The sequence below is a fragment of the Pseudomassariella vexata genome (genome assembly GCF_002105095.1).
Source record: "Pseudomassariella vexata strain CBS 129021 chromosome Unknown BCR38scaffold_3, whole genome shotgun sequence".
Classification (NCBI taxonomy): domain Eukaryota; kingdom Fungi; phylum Ascomycota; class Sordariomycetes; order Amphisphaeriales; family Pseudomassariaceae; genus Pseudomassariella; species Pseudomassariella vexata.
The window spans coordinates 1,088,039-1,107,960 of NW_024467958.1; the positions used below are offsets into that span (position 1 = coordinate 1,088,039).

The window sequence follows — 19,922 nt, forward strand, 5'->3', positions numbered from 1 at the left end:
TTCGCCGGACTATGCAGATTGGTTCATGAAAACTTGATTATAGAAAGCCGATGTAGCCTTTGCTCCCAAAGCCCCCAATATTGTGGAAGACTTTGTTCAACACGTAGGTGGCAAAATCAAGCAGACTTTTAGAAACATAACAATACTCTGCCCTATGCAAATTCAAGAAACAACAAAGACACGGAAAACCAGTGAAAAATACAATTGCTGGCGGTTCTGGATCAAACTGAAAACACTTGATAAGGCAAGGCACATACGTAACTTTCGTTGCAGCCGGAAATGGGCATCTTAAACAACGAAAATCATAGAAGCCACATCCACCCTAGCTACGCAAGGTATTGGCAATCCGTTCATGCCCGACTCAACAACGGGATCTCCTTCGCCCCCACCTGCGCCAGTATAATGCCATAGTTCTCAACCCGTCTATGCCTCTCAAAGTTAAACACCCTCTCTTTCTGGGACCGACACATAGCCAAGTCGATAGTCGCCACGACAAGCTCATCTCCCATAGTCTTGGACTCTGCCACAACTCTCCCATTCGGATCCACGATCATGCTCCCGGCAATCATCCCGATGCCATCCTCAACTCCGCATTTGGCGACGTGGAGGGACCAACAGGCGTTCTGGTAGCTCCCCGCCTGGCACGAGAGCTTGTGGTGGAACTCGGCAAGGGCTTGTTGCTCCTCCGGGGTACCAGAGTGCTGGGGAGCCCAGGCGGTGGTGTTGTAGCCTTCGATGACTAATTCGACACCCTGCAATGCTATCAGTTTGACGAACGAGGATTGTGGGGGTAGTGCTGGTATCACACACCTGAAGTCCGTACGGACGCCATGCCTCCGGCCATCGGCGATCGTTGCAAATCAGCATGCCCAGAATAGGATCTCCCTTGCCATCGATGGCCGTGAGTTTCTCCTCAGATACGTCCTCGGCCTTGAGTGCACCTTCTACTAATCCCGGTGCGCGAAAGGCCTCGAACCCGAGATTACCAGGGGTAAAGTACCTCTTCTCCAGCTGCTGAAAGACCTCAGGCCCATCAATCGGCTCCTTCGTCCCGGGCAGATGCACTTTTCGGTACTTGGCGATGGCCTTCTTCGCACTAGAAGAATAGTACAGCGTGGCATTGTAATCCGTCGTCTTGCCATCCGCAGTCCACCGCTCTGCATAGCCCAAGTAGAAATCTATTCCGAGAGAGTTGGCCTTGTCAACCAGTGGCTTTGCATGGGGTGTGGACAACACGCCATAGGGATCTGCGGGTGAAGCGGGCTCGAAGTAGCTCGCGATCTCATCTGGGTTTGACATCAGCTGAGTGGGGAAGAAAGTTGTGAGTGCGAGTTCGGGGAATGCGATGAGTTTGACACCCGCGGCGGCTGCTTCGTCCACGAGTTTGAGCATACGATCCAATATCTCAGCTCTCGGAGTGGCTTTCTGGTTTGGCCCAAGCTGCGCTGCGGCCACTGTCAGCAGTCTAGGTTCCGGCTTGGGTGGCATATTGTTTTTATTTGAAGTCTCAGCGATCAGAGGTAGAACTTAGACATGTGCCGAAAACCCGACTGGCTCCTTATGATATGTCAGTAAAAAGCAACAAGCTCATGCATAAAATCATTTGTTAGACTCCGACGGCGCACGATGTCTGCGATGCCAGCTTCGTCCCCACTCAGCCGGCTACGGCTCCGAGAAAGATAACGCCTCCGGTCTGGAAACCCCGCCAATTTCGAGATAGCATGGCGCAGCACATCGGCATCCTCCGATCCTCCTCACAAGAAGGATGTGACTGATTTCTACCGCCACGGTATTTTTAATGGCTTCGTACAGCAATAATTACATCGGACAATAACATGATGGAAGCACGTCAAGATATGGACGACCTTGACGTCATTATCAGAAATGGGCGAATTGTAAGCGTTGCGGATGATCTTGCCCTCCGACACAATACTAATGAGTATAGGTCACGGCAGCTGAGATCCTCCCTGCAGGCGTTGAGATAGGTGTCAAAGATGGCAAAATACGATGCCTCAGTAAACATCTTCAAGCGGGACCTGAAACCCAAGTTGTTGACGCCGAAGGGGCGTACATAACCCCGGGGTGAGCAAAATGATCCCTGGCTTACTTGAACGAGTAGCTGAATATTAGACAGCGGTGTTGACTCGCATGTTCATATCCAACAAGACAACTCTCCAACAGGAGATACGTGGGAAACTGGCAGCCGTTCTGCCATTGCCGGCGGAAACACCACCGTCATCGCTTTCGCGACCCAAAATCGGCAGGAAGCGAGCATCTGGCCGGCTCTGCATGCTTACCATGAGAAAGCCACGGGCAACTCGTACTGCGACTATGGTTTTCATGTCATCCTCACCAACCCAACGGAGTCGGTCTTGCAAGAAGAGCTCCCCCAACTCGTCAGTAAAGAAGGGATTTCGAGCGTCAAGATTTACATGACATGTCAGTCCCCTATAAACTCCAATGCATCCACGTCACGCCTGATTTTGAGGATTAACACCACTATTCCATAGATGAACCCATGAAACTAGGAGACGGAGACATCTTCGAGATCATGATGCGGGCTCGCAGTCTGGGTATCACCACCATGATCCACGCCGAAAACAACGACATGATCCAAGCCATCACCAAGTAAGTCCCCATCACAACTCATCCCCGTGCACAACTTCATCAACACTGACTCAATTTCTCATCCCTTAGACGTCTCGCCAAGCACAACAACACCGACAGCTTCTTCCACTCCATAGCCCGCCCCCAAATCGCCGAATCCGAAGCCACCTACCGCGCCATCAGCCTAGCCGAAGTGACAAACACCCCCATCCTCCTCGTGCACATGTCCTCTCCTGTCGCCGTGCAACACGTCAGCTCGGCTCAGCAGCGCCTCCTCCCCATCCATGCAGAAACCTGCCCCCACTATCTCTACCTCCTGAGCCACCGCCTGCGTTCCGGGCCCGACGACTTCGAAGGCGCGAAGAGTATCTGCGCCCCTCCCCTACGACACAGCCCGAAGGATCTCGAGCAGATCTGGATGGGGCTCGCAAATGGAACGTTCACCGTTGTTTCGTCGGACCATGCGCCTGCGATGCATGATCATGCGTGTGGGAAGATGAAGGGGATGACGACGGATGAGAACGGGAAGGTCTGTAAGGACTTCCGCAATGTGCCAAACGGGCTTCCGGGGATGGAAACCCGGCTTCCGCTGTTGTTCGACCGGACGTTTGACCCGGGGCGCCCGAGTGGTGGGTTCGAGGATGATCGGATCCGGATCTCGCTCCCCAGGTTCGTGGAGCTGACGTCGACGAATCCGGCGAAGTTGTATGGACTTGGGGGCAGGAAGGGGAGTTTGCTGCCGGGGTTCGACGCGGATATCGTGATTTGGTACCCTGAAGATGGACCGCTGGTTTCGCGATCAGAGGCGGATGGGCCGGTGAGCGGGAGTCAGGAGGATGCGGGCAAGAGGAAGGGGAAGATCACAATTACTAACAGTATGCTCCACCATCGGATTGACTACACGCCTTTTGAGGGAATCGAGGTGCGCAATTGGCCGCGTTGGGTATTTCTCAGGGGCAAGTTGGTATGGGACCGGGGTAATGGTGGTGTGGCAGGGTGTAAAGGCGATGGAATGTTTTTGAAGAGAGGCAAGTCAACTCTGCTGACTGGCCAGATGGGAAGGGGCGCCAACGGGATGATGAAGGACGAATCATCGTATTGGAATTAGTGGTATTGATGTCAGTTATCATGAGCACAAATGGAAGTACTTGCTCGTATGATGTAATGCGCGAGCAACGGTACCCATGGACGCCTGTTCAGAGGGTTCGATATACCGGTGCTCAATCACATAGCACAATCTTTCCGAACTAGGGTAAAAGACTCCAGTGACTTGTAGTGGTAAACGCTCTAGTCTGATCGGCGGCCTAGGAATGTTAAATACGCTAGTCTGTTGATCTCGCCTTACCGTGGTACACATAAACGTTAGCTACAGATAAAGGCGCCGCTCTTTTTCACTGAGCGACTAGGTCTATAAATAAGGACGGAGATTCGCAGTCGAGAGACACCAAAAGATGACAGAAAACAGTTTAACAGGGCAGTATCTGGACGCGCCTACGGTCTATTCGCATTGTCCACAGACCGTCCACCCGCAACAGGGTCAAGAAAATCAATATCCACTGCTAGCTCCAAGTATCGGCTCATGTACACAATCATCAACAAGGCTACGGCACCCCACGGTCGTATCCAAGTCCGAGCCACCATCAGTCCATGAATACCCATCACCGCCTCTGCAGCGGGTTCATCCCATGATGCCGAATCAGCAACACGGCGTATCGCCATCTGACGTGCCAATGCCCAGCTCCGAAAAGCTGGAATTTCCAACGAGCTGCTTTTCGCCGGCAGTGGAAATAACATTTGCGTTGTGACGCCGGATCGAGCGCAGACGTTATTTACCATAACACAATCATCAGCCGACCCAGAAGCAGGCACTCCCCACATGGTAATGCTTCGAGGTAACGCGACCGGCAATCAGGTGGCCACCGCAACGTTCCATCAACGGATGCCATCCAAAACAGACACCAATATCCGCGGCCGGCAAGTTCGGTTCAAAAAGGAGTTTGAAAGCGGCACAGGGCGGGGGAGAGTCATGTGGGGGAAGGAAGATAAGAAGGCGCTGAAGCTGGAGAATGGGGACTCACATCAGATGATTACGATATATCAGGGGTTCGACAAAGGTGGGATAACCATGGTGATGGATATCTGACCATCTTCAAGGGCTTCGTGATGCAGAAACAGCTTGAGGAGATCGTTGCGACTTGTGCCATTGAGGGGGAAAGAAGACGACGGGAGTATGAGGCCGTGGAGGAAGGCTTTGGGGAGGGTGTTATGAGCATTTTTGGACCATGATGTGAGGAGAAGGGGCTGGAAGGAGATTTTAGCAGGATGAAATGAGCACGCTTTTCTTCACTTCTAAACAGAGGTACGATGCATGGAATGACCTCGTCGCCTTGACGCTTCTGTATGGCTCGTGGCACGTTTTCCATATGTCCCTGGAGCACTTCGAGCCACAGAGACACTTGATGGAGAACAAACGAGCCGTGACGGTCAGACAGGTAGCAGTTGAAAGGGGGAACTGGGGGGAAAGTCGTCCACACATTCACCCGACTCGAGCAGATCAAGGGACAGACGCTCAAAGTCTACCTTCGAAGCTCGATCGGTCGCAAGGGAGTGACTTCGACGCAGACAGGTCAGGCTTCGTGATGCTCAAGGCAGAAACCTCCAGGGCCGGCGTCTTCGCGGTGGGAATCGCCAAGCGAATGCGAGCGGGTCCAGAAGCAGCTGTACTCATAATGAACCGGCCTAACCCGCTGAGTAGGCAACCAGAAGTCCCTGCTGGAATCAATGACTGCTTTGGTGGCGAGAGGCACTCCTGCAGGGCGACATTACCCACTGGAAAAAGGGTAGAAACCAGGAGACTCTGCCAGAAGCGGTGATCCACTTCGTTTTTGATACCCCCCTCGTCGAAAACGAAGTGGAAAATTGCTTGCTTGGCGTTTGAGTCTGGAGTGCCTCACACTATGACTCTCACATCGCTTTAGGCAATGGACGCAATGAGATGGACCCATGCCAGATGTTGCCACGTCCCCGTAGCAGGGGGGGAGAACTGCTCTGGTATGCAACTCGTAACACAGAAGATGATCTCCCGGGTAGCTTGCCGTCAGGTAGGTAATCACAGCTAAGTGCTCCCCAACTAGCCTTCTGTGGTTGATCGCGGCGGACATGCTTGAAACCAAAGTTGGTCTGTGACCTCTCTAAATAGCCTGGGAAAGACTCGCGATGTTATTTCAACACCCCGTTGATGAGCTGTGAGAGATAGACTGGAACGTATGGGTGACAGTATTGCCGGGTTCTTATTGTGGGTTGATTTTCTCGCCGTGTTCGCCTGGGCGCCGCGTCACAAGTGGATTCCGAAGGCAGAAAAGGCGAGTAAACGACGGCGATATGCTTACACCCAGCACGCAAGACGAAGGGGTGGCTACCGAAGGAGCAGCAGCTGACCTCGACGGGGACTTAGCGAATGAGTGCCGGGTTGGCAAGTGAAAAAAATGACGCAGACAGCGGTCCAGCTGCTTGAGACTATTCGCGGAGATGTTACTATAGGTTACTCCACCTATGTACGGGGTGTTTTGGAAGCAGATTTACCTACGGAGATATAATTAGAAACCCGGGCACTGGTAGTACGTCCAAGCCTAGGTGTTGGTGGTGGAAACGGGTTATGCTTGGAAACTCGCCTTATGACATTAGAGGCGAGAAGACCTGAAAAAGGATCTTCTCTTCCAAACCAGAACCCCTGACGGCTGGCAAGTTGGAAGGAGTCCGCGGCGTTCATGTTAACTCTTGATAAGCAGTTGGGTGGCGGAGGCGGTTCCTGACCGGGGTGGGCCGGCTTTTCATCGAGGCAGTTTGCATAATCCAATGCATCTAGGAAGTGTGCCCCAGCCGTCAAGTCGTGAAACTGTATTCGTTTGATCCGTCCTCCAATTTGCATGAGAAAGGGTGCGGCCGCTGAATCGACCTGATGGCCAGCGTCTATCACGACGACGTGGAGTCCCGGGTCGTCCTGTGAGGTTGAAGTTCAAGCGCGGGAACTATGGCGCCTACGCGCCCCGGCGAACTCCGGTTGGAATGAATGACATCTGGGCGCTTAACCGCAAAGGTTCTAACATAGCAAGGGTTTGAATGGTGCTGCAATGTACCCACCGCCACCACGGACCAACTATTGTTTATCGAGGCAATGCGCCACAGTTCTCACAATGCTGGAAATCTGCCTTGGCCTTGGGTCCGATTACCCTGGGGTAGGGCTGAATCTGGATGGTTTCCCGCCATGTTATGGCCTTGAAAGCTGTTTCGATGAAATGAGCTTCGATTCGCCGTCACTCCACATTCCCCCGTAACACCCCAAAACATGGATTTTTCATCAACCTGCCTTCAAGGCAGATTCCATAAGCAGCCGCGGCAAATGAATATATTGGCAACCAGCAGGGACAACCAGCTGGCGCAAGGGCTCCTGCTGACGATGAGTTTGGGGACAGAGAGGTTCATGATCCAACGCCACCACGATCCCAGGCCATCACGAGGTGATATCGAGATAAATTGCTTCGGACAGTGAGAGGGCACTGATAAAGCCCCTCACTTGCCAAGAGACACATCACGACCAGCCGAGAATCGCTGACGTTGCGAATGCGACTTGTGAATTTTCAAGGACTTCAGAGGGCGCACTGCCAAGCAAGTTGTGGCGGGCAGTCGTTGTCTGTATGACTTGAGATTGCTCCGCTATTCGCACTTGCGCAATGCAAGAGAAGAGAGAGGCAGTTTTGCCATCTCATGACGTGGGGCAGTTTCGGCATTGAATCCTGCGTGTCCAAAGGGACACCTTGGCTAGCTGAACTGCTAATTAACGAACATATTTCCAATTGCAAGTAGCCGTGTGACTCAAGGTACCTAGCTCTACCGAGCTAGGGAACAAGAATTGCGGGTGCAATCGGTTGCCTAGGTAGTCCGAGCCTTGGCAAGAGTCATTTCGTCCGATAATCACGATAGCTAGTCTAGTATAGAAATAATATTAGACTTATAGCAGTGCGGATAGAACCGTAATATTATATTTCTATGACTATAATATTTAAGCGTCATAATTATAGGAAAAAAACCTATCTTCGAACAAGGTGTAAACATAAGTGTAATGCGCGAGTATTATTTCTGCTGCATTTCAATTCTAGGACAGTGACCCTCCAAGACAGCGTAAATGGTAGGGGTGGAGCTTACCGTGAAAATCAATTGCACCGCGAAAATCCATTTCCGCACAGGCAGCTGCAAAAAGAGACAGATTAAGTTACCCTAATAAGATCGATCACTATCAGCCTTAGTAGTGGAGATGTTTGCCGTTTGCATCATTGAATGCGACTCCTGGAATCCAGACCTCGCGTTTCGTTTTCTAATCCCCTGCTCCCTGTCTTTACCCAAATGACGCTGACGTCGTAGGCATTGCCAGTCTGTGGTTGTGGCACGCAATCGGATTCTACATGCAGCCAGTGTCCAGAACCCTCGACGTACTTACAGACTTGTTCCAGACGGGGGTTGGGTGCATCCATAACTGCCTAGAGCACGAATCACGAGGGCAAAGCTCCAGGCATCAGTCAGGAGGAGCTGGTGGAAGCTGATTGCTTCGCCGAGATGGTTTCTGTGGGGTATGGTCATTGGCCACGTTAAACTACTGCTCGACCTGAAGCACGAAAAGCCACATGCAAAGGCGCGGTCAATGACTCAAGTGAGCATCGCGCATAGCATCTCGGCAGAACTCGTGCTCTTTTGCTTTGCATTGTATTGCGCCTGTCACGACTACAGTATACCTCGTTTTGCGTTCTTTGCTTGGTTCAACCCCAGTGTTGGCGCTTGTCTCATCATGCGCCCAGCGGGTCGCTCCAGTCAGGGCCAAAGTCCTCCGAGCATGCTATTTTTGAAGTCAACGAGATTGATTCAGTCGGGTTGCCAGGATGAGAGCTCGAGCTGCCTCTGAAGGTCGCCGTTTCAAGCAATATTTTTTGTTCGCCAAAAGAACTGCGGCAAGATCAACGAGGGCTTTGGATTTTACAATTCGCAGCTTGGCTACCTCTTCCTCTTGATGCACCGCTGTCCGTTACAGGCCATTGCTCCCGAACTACTGATCAGACTGACAACTCAGCCTCAGGCTGCAACTCGTTCTATTGGCTTTAGTCTGGCAGGGGGGTGAACCACCAGCCCCAAGGCACCCTCCTTGGTCTAATCGGGCAAGTCTACAAGGATGCCCGTAAGATCGCGTTTTCCCTGCATGCTACTTCCACACAAAAGTTGAAAGTCGCTTGTTTGAAGCTCTCCCCGACCGTCAGATACTTAAACAACCAAGCTCCCACTCCATTCCAAGTCCTATTCAGCAAACATTCGGTCAAGTCTTTGAAACTTCTCTAGCTGACCAATTAATTTCCTCTCGACAATTACTAAGTGGTACTTGAAAGGCTTTGCCAGGCTCCTCCTGACCCACGCCTATAAAAGCTCCCTCGGCCACTACCTTTCCTCACACCTCACTTCGCCAATATACTCATATCTCTGAAGCCAAGCCAAGAATCCAATTATTTCATTCTCGACACTGCAGACTGACGACGCAACCGTGGCCTCTACTACACCGCAGGTCATCATCAACAACACCATCTCCAAAAAACAGAAGCGCGAAGCATACTCAACCGTTCACCAGCAACAGCAAGACTCCGAACTTCTCGAAGTCCCTTTCTTGTGTAGCCCACGCAACACTCGATCTTCGCGCCCCAGGCCTCGTGTTATTCAACCAGATCCTCCACGCTTTCAACGATCATCTGCGTTACCATCGGCAACCATGTGCGAACAGCACCTTTACTCATACTACCGCCGTGACGGTAGTGTGAAAAGTACAGAACGGATCATACACTGCAACAAGTCAACATACAATCATGTATGCACAAAGACAAAAGAATTCCAGCATCCTTTTGGCGAGCGTCCTCCCATCACAAACCATCACCTGGGCGCTCAGACGTCTTACATGCCTCCATCGCCACCTACATCCGACCTCTCCCACTCAGGCAACGAGTCCCGCAAGAGACATTCTGCCGTATACGGCAATGGACACGAAGGATTTGGCATAAAACGCAAGCTATCCCACCGCGAGAAACGTGCAAATGAGCATTTCATTGTCGGTAGCAGACCTGCGTCACCCATCACTCCTCCGCGCTCTCCGTTGCGCAACCATGCAGTTCCAGTCTTTCCGACCCGACATGCGCACATCTACAATTCTGAACCGGGACAATACGTCCAGACCGCTCGCCCTGCGGTAAGAGTCGAGGTCAACGAGTCTCACCGATCGCATCGCACGAGCCGCCACTACGAGTCCCATCATCGATCCCCCTCTCAGGGTGGATCTAGCTTGTCTGACGAGGAACGCCGACCGCGCAAAGTAAAATACGAGATCAGAAAGACAGAGGCAGTGCACTCCCAAAAAATACAGTCCGAGATTGAACGCCAAAATGAGGCGATCGCAAGCCGGCCAAGTCGACCAGCTGCCCCAGTTTCACCTCAGTCACTGAATGCACGACGATACCGTCGCCCCTCGGTATCGATAAAGCAGCCAGATATAGTCGATGCGATGCGCACGCTTCACGTGAGCCAAAACACCATAGAGGAGGTTGAGAGGGAGCGCAGACGTCAGCTGAAGCACGACCGAGAGCTGCAAGAGCAGCAGGAAGAAGAGGCGCAGCGAAGACGGTTGGTGAGGAGAATGTCCAGGGCACCGCGGCCTACAGACGGGCTGCGGCGTAGTGCAACAGTTGGGCCTTACAACACAGTCTATCGCTACTAATTTACGTTGTCGCAAGCTTTTGTACAGATGGCCAGGTGTTGTGAAACTCGCCGAGGACAATTTGAGTGGCAGGGCTGGTTTTTTTCTCAGGGGCTTTTTCTCTTACAGCGTAGCTAATTTACCTAGATAGTTCCTGTTTTACCTCAATTCAATATGTCCATGACTCTTATTCCCGTATCATAAGTCGCAAAGTGGATGATCCAAGTCTTGACGGGAGTGCGCTGAATGATTTCCTTCTGAATATCTGACCATCAGTTTCCGCGCCGTGGTAGTGGCGAAAATCGTCCGAGTCGTCAATCCCTCGACCTTCTCTTTATTACCCCTCCATGCAGGTCCAAGAATGTGGTCCAGTCTTGCTCATCAATGCCATCTCATCGAAGAAGGACCTCGCGCGGGCGCGGGGCGCGAGGACATTGATTGGCTAATCGGAAGGACCCTGGCAGACGGCTCAATTCGGAATTGCTGCCTGTCTCACGAGTATTCACGTCGAATCATTTCCTTGCTATCCCCGGCAAGACTCCCGGAAAGGTTGTAGTCGTCTTGCTAGACCCGGAACTTGACACACACAGGCATGAATTGGCAAGTTCTAGACACACACCACACTAATTGGCCGGACAAGTTCTTGAGGCACCGGCCAACCAACGGCTTTTGCGTTTTGCTTGCCAAGGATTGATTTAGGCGACAGTCAATGCTTAAACACCTAACCCACGCCGAGCATGCCCGAGGATCACAATCCAGCTAGCTCCCTGCTGTGGGTGGCGCGCTTGCTTCTGGTAGTAGATTTATAGGGAATCGGCAGGGTGTGTACATAACAATGGGGTAGCTTTCAGTCATTTTTACACATCTACCAGCAGTGTGCCTTTTAATCAGAACCTTGACGAATACACCACACCTATCTGACCCAGAATTGATCTTTCCTGCATGTCACCACTGGTGTCTGCCTGGATGGCCACGCAACCAGATTGCAAACCCAAATGTGGAGGTAGAGTGTTGAACCAACTATACCCTACACTATCTGGAATGTCGCAAGCGGCAGCCTTCATGTTGCCGCTGGACAGAAGCTTGGTGCGGAATCTGCTCGGTTTGATCAACAAAGTCTTGATTCCTAAGCCGTGGTTTCCCTCCAGCGACCTCCGATGATTCCTGACACCACGGTTTTCAGTATGCAGATCATTATGAGGTAGATTTGGGCGCCGTTGCGATTCTTACCCTCAAGTGCAAACTTGAGCCAGGCACTATCAAATGCGTGTCCGATCCAACCTGACCGGGAGCTACTGAAGACCATCCTCCCGGGGCTTCGCTGTCGGAAAGGTGGCAGGAGGGTCCGAATCACTTTCATCGTGCCGACCAAATGCTTGTTGAGTTGCGCAAGCCAATCTGCATCCTGTCTTGATGCGAGTATTCGTACTCTGAATGACTTCCGGAGGGTTCAGGGGCAAAATACATAAAGTCTTCCCGAGAGCCGGTGGCGATGTACGACGCATTTTTCACCTATCCTTTCGTAGATACCCATATCCTTTGCCATTTTTCCTCATATAATTTCTTACCCGTCGGCCGTGTCGAACTGCGGGATTGCGGCCCCGGCGCGCTCTAGGTGTGCTGGGTCTTCTAGTGTGTGACCTGTGGCAATCACTTTGCGCCCACACGAGCTGCGACATAATGAGAGTGTACAACTGTCAAAGTAATTGGGGACAGGGTATGTTTAATGCGCTTGAAATTCTCGAGACACTTGTGTTGCGGTGTTATTCCATCTTCTTATATAGAAGATTCAAATCCCGTCTTTTTGACAAGGATGGAAGGTTGTGGCATGTCGTATGGGTCAATATTTCACACAATTTTAGGCGATTATTTCCTTGCTCCCATGAAGTAAACCGTGAAATTGCTTCAAGTTTGCAATGACATAATCGAGATTCCCAACCTGATAGCCCGAGCTGCATGAGAGCGTTCGCATGATGACTCGGCATGCAGATGAAAAAAAATGCATAGTAAAAGCCGACATAAGAGGCGTAGTAAGTAAAATTACGTCCTAACGCCGGTTCAGTGTTTGTATTACTAATCTCAACCCAATTCATAAACGCGGACGGTGTATATCCCTCCCCCAGCAACGGAACTACCGCGTACTTATTCGAGGTTTCTTCGCTGCCTATTTCCCAGTCTCGATCCAAGGTGGAGACAAGAGGATAGTCTGAGACTGTACCCTATATTAGCAATCATGTTACTCTGAAATTTCGGTTTAGAATACCTTCACACCTTCGGTGCGAGGCGTATGGACTCACCATGTACCTTGCTGCTAAAATTTGCGTTGCAAAATTTGAAATGGATGTCTAAGCGTCGTCATCTAGCTCGTAAGTAACACTGAATAGATACAACGATGTTGTCGTGTTGACTTAGCTTTCCAATTGGTGTGTCCTCCTGTCTTGTCGTAAAATCGGAGCAATTAGGGTGGAGAGCGTTTCTAACATACGATATCGACAAAGTTGCATCAAAATTCAATGGTTGTTTGCAACTGAAGGATACTAAGGCGCAGCAGCAGTTCAATGGTGATTGGCAGATGTGAATGGAGGCCCCAGTCGGCTAATGCAGTGAGTGCACTTTGTGTTGCTGACATGATCCATGGGTATGGGGCAACTGGGGGCCAAAGTAGGGCCAGGTGATGAGATTGGGCCGAAGTTGCTGGGAGGGCATTCCTACGCTCCATCTTTCGCAACTGGATCAGCATGATGACGCATATCTCACGACCGGCAATCCCCGAGCCTGGCAAGCCTCACTGAGCTTAACGGTTTTTGGCTCTTACGTGAGTTGAGCATTTGCAGTTGCAAGCCGAACGTTGCTGAATCCGCCATGGAGGTAACCTGCGATGGCGACACCTCTGATGTTGGCGCGCTGTGGAGACAGGCGCTCGACAATTACCAGTCAGAATCAGGACTCGGCATGCGCAACACAACACAGATTCAGTGGAGTATTGACGCTATCAAGAACGACCAAGAAAAGGAGGTGACGGCGTTTAGAAAGTATCGGCACAACCAGAGCAGAGGTAAAATGCGTCCGAGCTTCGAGGTGTGCCTGTCCACTGACACTATCTCAGTCGACAAGATCCGAACTATGTTCGTTAGGAATGCCGACATCATCTCCATCATCGCTAGCATGTTGCAGACGCAGCCAGTGCGGAACGCATTCAAAAACGTCTCAGATAATTACGATATGATTGAGTCCGCCTTCGATGTCATGCATGGCTTCGTCCAGCGACTTTCGTTGCTGGAAGACAAGTTCCCCCTGAGAAGGTCTACATATTTATGCTTCTGAAAGTCTTCTCCGCCATCCTCCATATCTCAGCTATCGCCGGAAGCTGTAGGAAGGCTGGACGGTTCTCCAAATGGGCCAAGAGTCTAGTCGACCACCAAGATCCCAAGCTGAAAGGAGCCTACAATGTGCTGCAGAAGTACCTGTCACGCTTAGGGTCTATGACCCTGACGACCACCTTTAAGCAGACGTTGGTCCTGTACCAAAAACGTAATAACTCTGGGTACTGCGGTAAACAAGCTGGGGACCAAAGTTGACATGAGCGTGGGTCTGGACCCTATTAATTAAGCCAACAAAGCTCTATTAGCCGCTCTGGCCAAGAAGTAGCTCAGCGAAGAAGTCCTTCTAGCGATTAAAGAGGGAAATGGCTACTTCAAAATCTTCGCCAAGCGATCTGAGCAGGAAAACATCAGCCGAAAAGATGAGCGCCCAGCAGGGGCAGGCTCTGCCACCATGAACCCTGGGCCTAATCACCTCGGCTCGGGCACGAAGAAGGCAGCCGCGTTCGCCAGTCTTAGGGGCAAATTGGACTGTCAAGCCTACGTAAACTCCCTGCGCGATCAGGAAATCGACCTGAGAGTGGCTTTGGTCAAAGTAACGTTCGAGTGAATCAAGGACGAAAAGTCCTATCAGGATATTCTCGAAGATAACACGTGTGTTATGGATCGCTGGTCAGGCGGGCATGGAAAGTCCACCATTTCCCTCAGTATCGCCGAAAAACTGGAAACGAGGTTCCGTGACGACTCATCGACATCAGTCTGCCTCTGAAGGCTACCAAGTATCGGGATCACGTCCTGGGAGGTTTCCAGCGTGCCGAGCATGATCATGATGATCGCCTCAAGATGTTTGAGCGCTTGTTCACTTCCAAAACTTCGAAGGCACGGAGCGGAGGGCCGTCATTCTGGATGGTATGGATGAACTGACCGAGCTCGACGTGACTGCCGCGAAGGCAATCATAAAGCATGTCTCGAAGCCCGACGCCAACATTCAGCTAACCTTCACAAGTGCCCAGAGAATCCTCACGTGCAACCGAAGCGCATCGAGTTGTCCCAGGACAAGATTTATTAATACATCTGGAAGATTGCTATTACACGGACGAAGACGTTATCCGTCTTAAGGAAACTGCGACCAAAAGTTAGGAAGGCGATCGCCAAGCGTCTAGACAAAAGGCTGACAGTAAGTCCATCCGGGCATGAACATTCCGGAGGACAGGAAGTGCTGATAGGCCAGACCTTCGATACATCGAGCACATGGTAAGCAGGCTTAATGCCTTAAGTGCAAGAGAGGTTCCTATGCTCGGAAAGTTGGAGCACCTCCCAGAAAGTACTCAGAAGCTGTATGAAGTTCTTGAAGAATGCCGGACAAGGGTCGGATAAACCAAACCAAGTCAACCGGGTTGGTTGGGTTGTCGTGCACGAACAACCCGATCCCAGCCGTTCTCCGGATATGAGTTGCTAAGGCTAACCATTATGGAGGCCTGGTTGGTTGCATTGGTTGTCTTAGGGTTGCTAAGCCCATAGTGGCTATTTTAAGTATTTTAGTAGTGATAGAGAGTCCCTAACAGCCCTGTGGGACCCTCTATAGGAGTTATTATTAGCCTGAAAATATATACAAGAAATCGGTTCTTGTAGCGCTTGCTACCCTCATACTATAGAAAGTCTAATCGCCCCTATAACGCTGACCCCGGTGGGACCGACATCTTGCTAGACCTCGCCTAAGGCTACCCTAGTGCCTTTTTCTGTGATTTCGAGGCTATACCTTGACTAAGCGCTGTAGAGTTGTCTAGGCTTAGGTCTATAGCTATGATATGCAGAATAACGGTGGACGGTGGTGGGTACATCAACGCTGTACCAATTTAAGGGCCCCTAGCCTAGTAACCATAATATCAGTACGGATATATGTGACCCTATTGACTACTAGCATGACCGCCGGTTAAAGTACCTACGGCTTCCATTAATAGCACTGGGTTTCCTTACAATACAGGCGATGTTAGCTGAATGTGCGCGGTTATATACTCTGCTTGAGGACTGTAACGGCTGATCCGGCTATAGAAAATAACTGGCTGCATGAACCGGACAAGGCTATAGATCAGCCTTGGTGAGGCAAACAGGCTGGGGTAAATTATCGCCGCGGATAGTGGTATTAGTATCGACGAAGAGCTCGACGGAAAGTCATCAAGGTACCTACTTGAGCCCGTACTCAATTTATATTGCTCATTTATATCCTCTAGGCGATTGCGACTAGCGAACTCGGAAGCCTTGGGAGAACAAGATTCCGGATCTAGTAACTTGGACATAAAGTTGAAAGAAGATGAAGAGAAAGCCAAAGAGATTACGATACAGGAGGGCCTTTCCGTGCTATTAGGCTTCTAGGAAAGGTCACTATAGGCTTACTTCCAAAGGGCCGATCATAAAAAGAGCGATCTTCGCTCTTCTTTGTTAAGTATGCACATAACGATTCTCGAGACTATATGCCAGATCTTCATAGCCTTGTGACCCACGGCTGGAAGCTGAGTAGAATCTTCTCACGCACGGTTCTTAGTACTGGAGATCTCATTTGTTAATATGGACGACCTGAATACCGACTGGGTCAAAACGGTGATCGCAAACATCTAGTAACGTACCCCACAGTCCAATTGAACACTTTCGCACATTTCCACATAACCTAGGTTTTATCCCTTATTTTCCACCTTCTACAATAGCACGTAATTAGGAAGAAAGTGATATTCAATTAGCGCTTCAAGCGCTTCAAAATAACCCTAAATTAAGCGTACAATCCGTAGCACGGATCTACAATATCCCTTATATAACCTTACGTCACCGATATCGCGGCGGTACTTCACGACAGGATATACGATCACTAACGTAAAAGCTTACCTATTCCGAAGAAGACGCGATCTTACGATATATAGTGACAACGGGCAGTGAAACCACCGGCAGGTTCAAGGTGTTATGATGATGGCAACGGACAACAAGATCCTCAACAAGACTTTACTATCAGGGAGGTGGAAAGAAATGACAAGATCAAGAGCTCTTTGCCCTGATCGGAACGACAAGTACCTCAACAGGTACTAACAACTGGAGCCTCAGCAGGCTGGGGAAGAAAAGTAACCTCAACAGGCCCTTGAACAATCACCTCAACAGGTGAAAGATGGGAACAATGGCCTCAACAGGCACAATCAGATCTATAGGGGAACAGAAAGTACCTCAACAGGTACGTCAGACATTGAATGCCTGTCCAAGTAAAGAGAAATTGGTTCAGATTACTGTGGAAAAGGCCGCTTGAATTCCTATATTTTTCTCAAGAGAGTGACTATGTACATAAGGTCTTAAATACCCTTCAAGAATGCGCTTACATAACTCATCTGAAACCGGAAAAAACGAAAACGAGCACCCAAAAACCTTAACCCCACGTCAATAGTCGACCTAGATTCACGATTATTTCCTCCTCGGATAAGTAGTGTTAAAGATATAGCGAATCGACTGCTCTACTAAGGCGACGTAGGACGCGTCGGTATTAACTAGGCTTCGAGCTTCGTACGACAATAACTAGACCTCCGGACGCGTTTTAATCGAAGAATCGACTACTAGAGAGTCCTCTACAAAAATTCCGAGGCGTACCGCGCGTAGTTTTATCTCGTACGGAATATAATTAATAAGTATAGAATTCAAGAGGAGGATATCTATAATTTTAACGAGACTAGGTTTCTTATAGGTTAAATCTTATCCGAGATAGTTATAACAACCTCTGATCGACGTAGAAGACCTAGAGCAGTACAGCAAGGGAATAGGGAATAGGTTATAGTTATCCAGGGCGTCGGATCGGACGGCTATACTATCCCTCCGTATATTATCTTTGCCGGTAAAACTCACCTATCTTCGTAGTACGAAAATAGCCTACTACCAAAGGATTAGGTTATCGCGGTTACAAAAAATAGCTAGACTATAAATAAAAGAGGCGAGGACTGGATTCGACAATTCGATCAACATACTGATGTGGGGTTAGGGTTTTTGGGTGCTTGTTTTCGTTTTTTCCGGTTTCAGATGAGTTATGTAGCGTTCTTGAAGGGTATTTAAGACCTTATGTACATAGTCACTCTCTTGAGAAAAAGATAGGAATTCAAGCGGCCTTTTCCACAGTAATCTGAACCAATTTCTCTTTACTTGGACAGGCATTCAATGTCTGACGTACCTGTTGAGGTACTTTCTGTTCCCCTATAGATTTGATTGTGCCTGTTGAGGCTCCTTTTCTTCTCTAGCCTGCTGAGGCTCCAGTTGTTCGTACCTGTTGAGGTACTTGTTGTTCTGATCAGGGCAAGAGCTCTTGATCTTGTTAATTCTTTCCACCTCCCGGATAGTAAGGGCTTGTTGAGGATCTTGTTGTCCGTTGCCATCATCTTCACACCTTAAACCTGCGGGTGGTTTCACTGCCTGTCGTCAATACAAAGCTTCGTACGAAAGGTGTTTATCGCCTCTTAATTCTCGACGGCTACGAGAGCCACTACTCGACCGCTTTCGAGCTCTACTATAAAGAGAACTCTATTATCGAACTCTTTATACCTGGATATTCCTCGTATAAGCTCCAACCTCTCGTTACGAAGGGTACGACGCAGGTTATAAACCGGCTTGCTCTTTTAGAGGGTGAGAACGCCGCGCTTCGAAAGGCAAATAAGACACTTAGCCGGCGGCGTTATACGAAAAGAAAACGTTTACAGTATAGAGGATTACTTCGTATATAAGCTTGAGAAGATTTATAGTCTTAGAAGCTAGTTAACGGAGAGTTACATAATAAATCGCGCTAGAGTCGTAATCGTACGAGGAGGCCAGAGATACTTCAGTGACGCTATAAGACGTACGGAGAGCCCGGTCATAATACACGTACTTATCAGAATAGTAAAGAAATATCTGAAGAAGATAGTTCCGAGTAGTTTTAATTGATTTTTAACTTTATAGTTGAACTAACTTATATCTTATTATACGAGGTCTTGAGAAGTGTTTAATCGGACCGTGGGGTACGTTAGGTCCTCTTGAGAATAGCTTTCCCCTTCACTGTCCATCCTAGGAATAATAACTACCTAACGGATCCACGTTTGTGAGTCGTTTCTCTCGACATACAGCTTGGTTTGTTCATCGCTTAAATTTATGCAAGTTGTAGTTACTGACTGTTTTATAGCAGTGGGGTCCTAGATAGCAAAAAGAACCTATTCAAAAAGATCCAGTCGTTGGGTTATGGAGACCCTTCCATCATTGGGCAAGACAAAGAGACGGCTGAAGCGCCACTGGAAGTCATTCAGCGAGGAGTTGATCACACCGCTCAATTGGCTTCCACTCGCGAATAGTTCTCTGCAATCCAGGAGTGGTTCAGGCCTCTGGTGAGAAATCCCGCTCGTATATTCATGGGCAACGCCAGAGCACATATCAGAACGCTTTGTAGACCTTTAGGCACGCTCATGAAGCACTGCAGATGGCACATGCCGAGAGGCCACCCGAGTTACGACAAAACGCGGAGCTTAACAAGCACTTTGAGAAGTTCGTCGCCGCTATCGACTGGCCGTCCCATTTTTTCACGGAAAAGACCTTCTGACGGTGGCCAACGCTCTTTGCGGCGTGCCCCAATCGCCGAGGGCGTTTTGGGCCATTGCCATGGCGATGAATTTTGATTACAATGTAAGCCAGCTGTGACTGGCTCCAAAATGTGCAGTCGCTGATGGCTATCTCACAGTTCGAACCTGCATTGGAGCAGATCAAGATAGGACTAGACCTAGCCGACGACGGCGAAAGACTGTACGTGTACACATGCATGGCTGAGATAGTTTTGCAACTAGCCCGAAACAAGAATGAAGACGAGAAGGCCTCGCATGTAGATCAGGATTGCGATATGTTTTCCAAGGCCACATTGATGTGTAGGCCGGACTCGATTCCTATCCAGAATGATCGCGATACCAAGAACATGTGCACGACCCTTAACTTGAATTATGCCGCGGCTGAGATTATGCGAAATGACATGGAAAGATGGAAATGCTTGTGGCGGAAGTCGTCAAAGTGCCCGACGCGTCTCTGGATATCGGCCCCCTGATGACTACCATCGGCGACGCCAACGCATGGTAGGCCGCGCTTACAGTGCTTAAAACTCAAGAAAGGGGATCGCGCGTGGTTTATCAAGTATCGCTTTCGACGATGATCAAATGTTGATCCAGAATACAGCTGTTGAGCTCCGC

General features: G+C 49.8%; 5 protein-coding genes across 5 annotated transcripts; 4 read left to right on the forward strand and 1 right to left on the reverse strand.

The window, feature by feature from the left end:
- Positions 1-206: 206 nt before the first annotated feature.
- On the reverse strand, positions 207-1,488 carry BCR38DRAFT_521516 (carbon-nitrogen hydrolase; the record flags this gene model as incomplete). Its single annotated transcript, XM_040865195.1, has 2 exons — positions 207-752; positions 811-1,488. 2 exons carry the CDS (start codon positions 1,486-1,488, stop codon positions 351-353), a joined length of 1,080 nt encoding a protein of 359 aa, XP_040718746.1. The 3' UTR covers positions 207-350.
- Positions 1,489-1,729: 241 nt separating this feature from the next.
- BCR38DRAFT_132705 (uncharacterized protein) lies at positions 1,730-3,724 on the forward strand. The gene is made up of 5 exons (XM_040853561.1): positions 1,730-1,895; positions 1,946-2,082; positions 2,135-2,439; positions 2,511-2,628; positions 2,698-3,724. Exons 1-5 carry the CDS (start codon positions 1,836-1,838, stop codon positions 3,713-3,715), a joined length of 1,638 nt encoding a protein of 545 aa, XP_040718747.1. The 5' UTR covers positions 1,730-1,835; the 3' UTR covers positions 3,716-3,724.
- Positions 3,725-4,710: 986 nt separating this feature from the next.
- BCR38DRAFT_132719 (uncharacterized protein) lies at positions 4,711-5,677 on the forward strand. Its single transcript, XM_040853562.1, has one exon. It carries the CDS (start codon positions 4,935-4,937, stop codon positions 5,478-5,480), a length of 546 nt encoding a protein of 181 aa, XP_040718748.1. The 5' UTR covers positions 4,711-4,934; the 3' UTR covers positions 5,481-5,677.
- A 3,732-nt stretch (positions 5,678-9,409) lies between these two features.
- BCR38DRAFT_406385 (uncharacterized protein) lies at positions 9,410-10,405 on the forward strand (the record flags this gene model as incomplete). The annotated part of the gene is made up of 1 exon (XM_040858044.1): positions 9,410-10,405. One exon carries the CDS (start codon positions 9,410-9,412, stop codon positions 10,403-10,405), a length of 996 nt encoding a protein of 331 aa, XP_040718749.1.
- Positions 10,406-13,246: 2,841 nt separating this feature from the next.
- On the forward strand, positions 13,247-14,773 carry BCR38DRAFT_481948 (uncharacterized protein; the record flags this gene model as incomplete). The annotated part of the gene is made up of 6 exons (XM_040863439.1): positions 13,247-13,439; positions 13,491-13,686; positions 13,758-13,936; positions 14,055-14,304; positions 14,463-14,613; positions 14,711-14,773. 6 exons carry the CDS (start codon positions 13,247-13,249, stop codon positions 14,771-14,773), a joined length of 1,032 nt encoding a protein of 343 aa, XP_040718750.1.
- Positions 14,774-19,922: the final 5,149 nt, after the last annotated feature.